We start from the raw sequence: 8,344 nt of genomic DNA, 5'->3' as shown, positions 1-8,344 counted from the left end.
CCAGGGCAGCAACCAGCACTGGAGCGGCCACTGGGGCTACAATGACAGCGACGATAGCCAGCAGGACCACAGCTGGCTATCGTGGCTTCACTGGTGATAAGCTAAGTGTGGGTTTTGTGTAGTGCAGTTTTGTGTTGGCCAGAAAAGGCATCAAGAGAGAGCGAATTACTTGCATGCACGAAGGGGGGGGGGTGATAGACTATTAGAGCAACTTAGGCGTCTAATGGGTCAAACGACAACCAGAACAACCTGGCATTTATCTGTTGATTGCTCTCGTTCTTTGGTTGGGAGGCGGCATCCACCTTGATGACGCCACGAGCGCAGCTTCGTCGTCAAAAGTTTGTTCCGGATTTGACTCGTTCGACGCTGCGCTCAACTTCCGTCGCTGGGAAAGCGTCGACTTCCGTCTATTGCTCTCGAGTTGCTGGTGCAGCGCTGCCCACGCCAGTTTAGCGTGGGGAGATCGATTGTCTTTCAGTTGCTTTGAGCATTGCGGCTGCCCTTGAAACTTGCTCTGAAATCCTAAAAGTATCTCGTGCCGACGGACGTTACGTTGGAAAAGAGCTTCGAGCTGATCGCCATCCAAACTTTGATCCAGATCCTCGTCACTATCGTTGGCGCCCATAGATTCAAGACGCCACTTATTCGAGGACTTTAAAGATGAAGACGAAGCCAAAGCTGGTGGCAACTGCGAGTACCGATGGCTGCTCGCTGCAGATCTGGCGCGATGAGATGTTGGCGAAGAGGTCAACTGCTGGTGCGACGGAGAAGACGTGATGCCTGCCACGACAAAACCACGATCTTCGTCGTCGCTGTCAGTATCAGAAGCTTCACTTTGCGCTGATCTTCGGGGAGAGACCGACCTCGTTACAGCGACAGACTGCTTGACGCTAGCTTTCCTTGTCGGTGAGAACTGGACACTCTTCTGAATGGTCTTTTGGGAGAGTAGAGGCGCCTTCACTTTCGTCGAGTCACTGTGCTCTTCCAGTGCTTCCCCGTCCTGTCCATCATCAAAATACACAAACTTGCTTTCACCCCGCAACGACATTACGCTCTCATCAAGTGGCATTCCATGGCGATGATCCACTTCTTTGATACTGGAGCGCAAAGTCTGTGGTCTCCTTACTGGAAACCCTCGTTGCCATATCGATTCTTCCTGCCCTTGAATAGCCACTGGATGCGACGAAACACGCTCAACTCTGTTGGGAATTCGGGTCGGTAGCTCTAAAGAATTCCTCACTCGTGGGTAGCGCTGAGGTGGGCGCTCAGGCAATCTGTCTCCTTGTTGCTGCTCTCGTTTCAGCGACTCTAGTTCCTGTCGGTGCAGCTGTTCGCGATACGCAAGTTCGCCACGTAGTTCGTTGCGGAGTTGCTCGAGATCCATCAGCGTGGGGACATTGTCGCTCACCACTCGCACAGGCGAACGCTGTTGCTGGATCTGAGCTTGAGCTTGGCGGAGCTGGTCGACGAGGTGTCTCTGTCTGCTCAACTCGTCGCGCATATCGTCGTACTGACGACGTAGCTCCTTGGGGTCAAGAACATGGCCAGCATTATTGTCTTGCGCAAAGGGTTGGCCTGGGTGTCCTCGGATTGGAGACGCGTTCTGGTGGGAGTATCCGTAGCTATAGTTTGGAGCCACTGGGGATTGTGGAGGCTCTGGGGGGTCTTCGAACAAGTGAGCACGGGAGTTGGTGAGCGGGTTCTTGAGCGGAGAGGCGTTCGGGAAGAGCTCAGGATGTTGAGGGTGCAGGTTCTGCTGTTGCAATGGCTGGACTTGTTGAGGTTGATTCAGCTGAGCGTGCAGTTTCTGTTGCTGCTGGCGTTTGGCTTGCGCGTTGGCCGCCGCCACCGCTGCTGCAGCCTGGTCCGCCTTCTGCTGTTCCAGTGCCGCCTTCCGACGTTTCTCCTCCTGAAGTCGCTCCTGCTCCGCTCGTTGCCGACGTTGCTCCTCCTCGAAGCGTTCAAGTTCTCGTCGATCTTCTTCTTCCTGTCGTCGCTTAGCCTCCAGCTTCTGCTGTCTCTTCTCCTCAATTTGTCGCTCCAGAGCGAGTTGCATCTCGAGTTGCTGCTGCTGTTTCCGACGAAGCCTCTCGGCATCCTCCGAGTTTCCTCGGCCCCCATCGTGGATGTCTGTTCGCTGACGACGTCCAGCATTCTGCGCGTTTGGGTGTCTAGACGGGTCCTCTTGAGGCTTCCCTGGCTGGAAGTGCTGTCGCTGCGGAGACCCGTAGTTAGGGTACACTGCCGGTGGTGCAGCTTGCTCGGTCGTACCCGGACCTGCCCAGAATTGACTGTTTCTCGTCGGTGCCATAGCATTTTGGTGAGAAGTTGGAGCGCCCCAACCCATTTGCATGTCTGAGCCTGGTCCAAAAGGGGGCGGCCCAACCATCCCGGACATGGGGTCATTATTGAGAGGTTGTTGCTGCTGTTGTGGTGGTGGCCAGCTTTGCTGTGGCATTGGATGAGGTTGCTGGGGAACTCCAAATCCATTTCGGAAAGCTTGGTTATTATCTACAGAAGGTCGATGCTGCACAGGAGGGGCATTGTACGTTGGCATGAAAGTATTTGCTGCAGAATAGTCAAAGGATTCGGGACCACCAGGTAGACGGTGACGGAGCTGCGGTTGTCCCCGCGCAAAGCTCTGTCGTGTGTCTTGAGGGTTGTTGTGTCCCAACCCGCCCAGCATTCCACGTTCAGTTGGCTCGAACGCTTCTTGACGGAAATGGTGTTGAGGCGGATTCGGCAATCCGCTGTTGCGTCTGCCGTACGGTTGATCCAGTTCTCGCTCGCGGCGTTTCTGCTGTTCACGTTGTGCGACCTGTTGGGCCAGAGCCTGAGAATACTCTTGCTGCCGCCGTCGCTGTTCCTCGCGTGCATGAGATAGCGCACCGCATTGCTGCGTGCTCGTGGCGTACGGGTAGTTGGTCTGGTACTGCATGAAAAGCTGTTGGTTGTCGACTATGCTAGATGACGGTAAAATTAGCCCGACACTAGCAGTAAATGTTTGGAGACTAAACATAGCACTCGATAAAGGTTAACTAGCTTGTTTTTTTTTCTTCTGCTGGACGTAACAGCCACGACGGATACACACTTCAGCTTATGGAGTTTACATGCAACCTCTGATGTGGGAATACACTACTGTAGTAGTAGTAAATCTAAACGCAACTCCCGGATTGCTCAGGTGGGCTGAAGAAGATCCGTTCTAATATGCAAAACCGTGCGTTATAAACGATTTATTCACCATTCTCCATTGTGTAAGTTACACGGCATTTTCTCTTGCGTTGCTCAATGATTAAGGACAGCAACTATTATATTACTTCCTACAGCGCCCCACATTCGTGGCGTACGAAGTACCAAAACGTGCGTTGACTTTGCCTCTGCATCCCGGTTCAATATTTTCTGATTTGATGGCTGAACTGGCTACAACAATGTTGTTGTAGGAGGTTCAAGTGCTGCTCGCTCGGTTGCTGCATCTTCGTCAGGGGTATTGACTCATGAAGCTCCTGGTGAGGCGGGCCAGCTCGATACCCAATCTTGAGATGGTGGATGCAATGGAATCGAGTACTTTTGCTACCGGTGCCCTGAACACCGTCCGTGAGCGAGGCAACAAGGGTCATTTTCAGATTTACCACTGCGCGCAACACCCGACTGGGCGCTACCCTCAGAGATGCGAACGCAGTCGTTGGCAAGACTCGTAATAGCCGTGAGTGTATGCTGCGTGTCAACAACTTCAGCCGAACCAAGTGGCATTTTGGACAAGGTGAAGGATTTGTTCCGCCAGGATGCCGCCTCGGAGACTTCAAGTAGTGCGGTGGACGACAGCACGTGTGCTTACCACTGGGCTTCACTGAGCTGTAAGCCTGAGGCATCATGCTCTATCCAGTATCATTTCGGCGACGACACGCCATCAGACGCGTGTCGTGTGAGCTCTACAAGCGACTCGACTCGAATTCCTCAGCAGTTTCACTTGGCTTTTGCCGGCAAAGAAGCCGGAACGGGTATGGCGATATCGTGGACAACGTTTGCTCGTGAAGAAGACACAGCGGTGTGGATTGGCACAACTGAGAGCAAGCTAACTCGGGTAAAGGATGCTACTATTGATACAAAGTCATACTACAAGGACGACCACTACGAGCTGTACAGCTACCACGCGGTTGTGGAAGGTCTGAAGCCCAATAAAACGTATTTCTACAAGGTCGGTAGCGCCTCTGAAGCCAAATTTCGAAGTGCTATAAGCAAATTCGCCACAGCTCGCAAAAGCGGCGACCAAAGTCCATTCACGATCGCAGTGTACGGAGATATGGGAGCCGATGCGAACGCCGTTGAGACCAACAAGTACGTCAACTCGCTGGTGGACAAGGTGGACTTCGTCTATCATCTCGGTGACGTGTCCTATGCAGACGACGCGTTTCTGTCAGCTAAAATAGCTTTCGGTTTCTTTTACGAGCAAGTGTACAACAAGTTTATGAATTCCATGACCAACATCATGAGGCGGATGGCGTACATGGTACTGGTGGGAAACCATGAGGCGGAATGCCATTCCCCAGCTTGTCTTCTCTCCGACAAAAAACTGAATCAACTCGGCAATTACTCGGCTTTCAACGCGCGCTTCAGGATGCAGGCGCCTGAAAGCGGGGGAGTGCTGAACATGTGGTATTCCTACGAGTACGCGTCCGTACACTTCACGACGATCTCGTCCGAGACCGATTATCCGAATGCTCCGAGTAACGCCTACCATACGCACCGAGTGTACGGCCCCTTCGGCGATCAGTTAGCGTGGCTCGAAGCTGATCTCAAGGCTGCGGACGCTAACCGCGACCAGGTCCCGTGGATTGTTGTCGGAATGCATCGACCGATGTACACGATCCGTTCATGCGACGCAGACGACAAGCCTAACAACGACTTTGAGTCGCTTAACGTGCAAGAGGCTTTCGAGAAACTGTTCATCAAGTACAAGGTGGATCTGGTTCTACAAGGTCACGTCCATGCGTACGAACGTCAATACCCGACGGCGAACGGCACCGCCATGCTGGACGGTGTCTCCAAAGATAATGCGACTTACATCAACCCAAAGGCACCAGTGTACGTGATTTCTGGCTCTGCAGGAGGCCCCGAAGGGCTGCACAAGTACAAACATCCAAAGCCACCGAAGTGGCATGTCTTGATGGACAACAAGCACTACGCCATCACCATGATGGCGGTCACTCCGACGAATATCACATTGGCAACGGTAGAGAGTGCCACTGGTGCCGTGTGCGATAAGTTTTCTATCATTAAAGAGCAAGGGGATGTACCTCAAAAGAAATGAAATGCAAACCAGGCCCTCCAATAATTGCTTTACAATGCCATTTGGGTCATCTTCAAAATAAGTTAATCCGCGGCGAGTTTGACGGATCCAAAATTAACTAAAATATTCCAATCATCTCACGGTGAGATTAACATGTAAGTAAATGTGCCGCTATACGACCAGCGAAATAAGCTGTAGATGTTGGTTTTGCGATATACAGCACAGCAGCAAAACAAGACTTTGTTTTTTTGCATGACGTTGGCACCGTGGTTTAATTCGCAGCTGAAAAAAATAAACTGCAAAAAGCTAAACCGCAAGCTATTGCGTTCGAGGAAAAATAAAATTATGCCTTACAAATATTTCCGTATATTTGCACACAACCTTTTATTCATAAAGCGGGACGGGAGCTCTGCGTGTCTTGGAGCGAATATCAGCCCGACGAGCTTGATGGTCAGGAATGCAGAACTTCAACAGTAGCAGACCATTACGGTCCAGACTTACCAGATACGCAGATTCTTCGAAGTACATCGTAGAGCGCTTCGGTCAACTCTCGGGTCTGCAGGTGCAACCAGCCAAAAGTCAGCTCATCTTCTTAAACAAGGCGATCGAAGAACACCAGTTCTTCGGCCTACCGGTCCTTAGACGAGGTGACACCGTCCGATATTTGGGTTATCAAGTGGGCACAGGGCCGTTGACAGACATCAACTGGGCAGGCAGGATTCGCAACATCCAAAGACGGTTAGCAACGGCAACGAAGTTGGGAACAGGCATCGACCATCGGATCACCATCCTGAACGTCATTATGCTTCCCTCGGTTCTATTCACAGCAGCGGCCTTCGACATGCCTAACTGGGCAGACAAGCAACTTAGGAATCTGCAAAAATAATTTCTGTGGAGGCATGCAACGGCAACAGAGAGTACTCGTCACAAGGTCGCTCCAGGCCTAGTCTTCGCTCCTAAACAGGCAGGAGGAATGGGACTCGTCTCAATCCCGGTGGCGTGCAAGACCCAGAGGGTAAAACAAACGATCCTCTGGCTAGTCCAACGCAAAGACTCATACTGGCAGGCGTGGAAGCATTGGATGTTCCGAGGGACATCACTTGCTTGGGAGAATACACTTACGCCCAGAAACAAGCTCACACGACCCTTGCACTCAGCGGGAGTATCACCAGGAGACAAATTACACCAGCTAGTCAGTGAATGTTTTCAACCCACCGCAGAGTTGGAAGGCGAGGCTATACTGGAATACCAGATAGCGCTGAATGAACTAGAGCTAGAATCGATCAGTTGGACTGCAGCGGGGACGTGGATCATCGAGCTACCATGGGAGCTCGGGTGTACACAACGCGAAATGAGTACACAAGAAGAACTCTACTGGCCGGCGTACACGTGGAATGACAACCCGTGGATTGTCGATAACGTAGGCAGAACCCTGAGTACCAAGAAGTTCAACCGAATCCAACCTTGCACGTTGGAAGAGCTTCAGATCACACGAATAAGCTCGAAAACGTACTCCCTCAACATACCGGTCGCTGGGGAGGAGGAGCACCAACAGGCAAAGCTACGGAGGTGGGGTCTGGCGATCTTGATAAACGCCCCGGCCCTACCCATGAGAGCAACATTGGCAATTACGAAAGAGCTCACTTTACGACACCCGCCAGAACTGGAAAATGAATATCGGTGGGAGTGGCAACCGGACGGCCTTGCAATAGGCACGGTCGTCGTGGGGTCGGCGGCGGGAGCCAGTATTACCTTGGAACAGCAGAGCAACGGACTGGCTTGGACTCCAGTTGGAGCAGATTACGGAGGAGAAGGCACATCAGCAGACATACGAGTGCTCCAAGCACTGGGAGCAGCAGGAAAGGTAGTATTTTATGCTCACCCCAGCGTCCACAGTTGTCCGTGGAATGTTCAAGAAAATATCGCGAATAACCATGTGCTGAAAGCACTTAAGCAGCAGCCGTTTAAACGGTAACGCAATGAAGTAGAACAGCTTCAGCGACCAGTAGAGCGACTTCACGAGGTGGTAGCCGGAAGCACCTGGCAACGCGCAGCGATGCACCAGACGCCAAAGCAAGTCTGGGCCCACAGAAATCAGCTAACGGAGTATCAAGTATGGGTAGCGTATCGAGTTGCGGTACGGCAGCTCAACTTGTACCACGAAGGCAAGAAACATGACAGCAGTTGCAGAAAACTAGCAGTATGTCAAGGGCAAAAGGAAACGATGGAGCACATCTTCTGGATGTGCTCCTGCGCCCAGGCTTGCTGGGTGAAGCTCATCCAGCAGTGGACTGGGGAAGCATGGGAGCCCCAAAACATCGAGAACTTCCTATTGAGCTGCGCGAACAGGAAATCGCCTCCCGTATCGCCCTCATTAGTGGAGAAGATGCAGAAAACATACCCGGACGACATTAAGCACATCATACGGGAATGGAAACGCATCTGGCATATCCTGTGCACAATTTGTCTTACCAGCCTGTGGACACAGCGCAACAGGGTCGTCTTTCAACAAGCCCAGGTGACAGAGGATTCCAGTGCGACAGAATTTTGGGGGACGGCAATGCGTCAGCTGAGAGCGCTGGGGAAACGTGAATGCCGACAACCGGAGACTCAATTGCGAGGAACTTATTTACTTCTATGCCTGCGGGTACTAGAACAAAAACCACGAGAGCACCCGAGACAGCGGGTGAGCCCCGTACAACCACCGGACTCGCAAGAGGAACCGGCGTTGCTAACCAGGCTTAGGAAATACCAGACAGCTAGTCGTCGTTAAGATTAAATAGAATGTCTGCCTCTCTCTCTCTCTCTCTGATTCTTCGAAGTACTTTTCAGGCGTTAATGGAATTGTAACAAGTTGATGACGTGGTCTACCAATGATCTTCCGGTAGAGTGTCAGCTGGCACGTAGCCAGCTTCAACGTGGGAAGAATACGATCAAAGGGTGGAAGGAGCCCAACGGACTCAACGGACACACGGTTAAGACGGAGATCGCAGACGGCGAGCAGTCGCGACCGGTGACGTTGGACGGCAAGAAGAGTAAGGAGGTGGGGACTTCTGA

The 8,344-nt window shown here is 52.1% G+C and overlaps 3 protein-coding genes across 3 annotated transcripts; 2 read left to right on the top strand and 1 right to left on the bottom strand.

Annotated features, from left to right (window-relative positions):
* Positions 1-1,010: 1,010 nt before the first annotated feature.
* Positions 1,011-2,056, bottom strand: PITG_20458 (uncharacterized protein; the record flags this gene model as incomplete). Its single annotated transcript, XM_002895333.1, has 2 exons — positions 1,011-1,028; positions 1,241-2,056. The coding sequence occupies 2 exons, from the start codon at positions 2,054-2,056 to the stop codon at positions 1,011-1,013; spliced, it is 834 nt and encodes a 277-aa protein (XP_002895379.1).
* Positions 2,057-3,870: 1,814 nt separating this feature from the next.
* PITG_20457 (calcineurin-like phosphoesterase) lies at positions 3,871-5,308 on the top strand (the record flags this gene model as incomplete). Its single annotated transcript, XM_002895332.1, has 2 exons — positions 3,871-3,882; positions 3,959-5,308. 2 exons carry the CDS (start codon positions 3,871-3,873, stop codon positions 5,306-5,308), a joined length of 1,362 nt encoding a protein of 453 aa, XP_002895378.1.
* Positions 5,309-7,343: 2,035 nt separating this feature from the next.
* On the top strand, positions 7,344-8,060 carry PITG_20456 (uncharacterized protein; the record flags this gene model as incomplete). The annotated part of the gene is made up of 2 exons (XM_002895331.1): positions 7,344-7,531; positions 7,625-8,060. 2 exons carry the CDS (start codon positions 7,344-7,346, stop codon positions 8,058-8,060), a joined length of 624 nt encoding a protein of 207 aa, XP_002895377.1.
* Between the last annotated feature and the right edge of the window lie 284 nt (positions 8,061-8,344).

Source organism: Phytophthora infestans, genomic scaffold (assembly GCF_000142945.1).
Source record: "Phytophthora infestans T30-4 supercont1.196 genomic scaffold, whole genome shotgun sequence".
In the NCBI taxonomy this organism is placed as follows: domain Eukaryota; phylum Oomycota; class Peronosporomycetes; order Peronosporales; family Peronosporaceae; genus Phytophthora; species Phytophthora infestans.
Note: the sequence above shows the minus strand (reverse complement) of the source record. Positions and strands in the feature narration are given on the sequence as shown.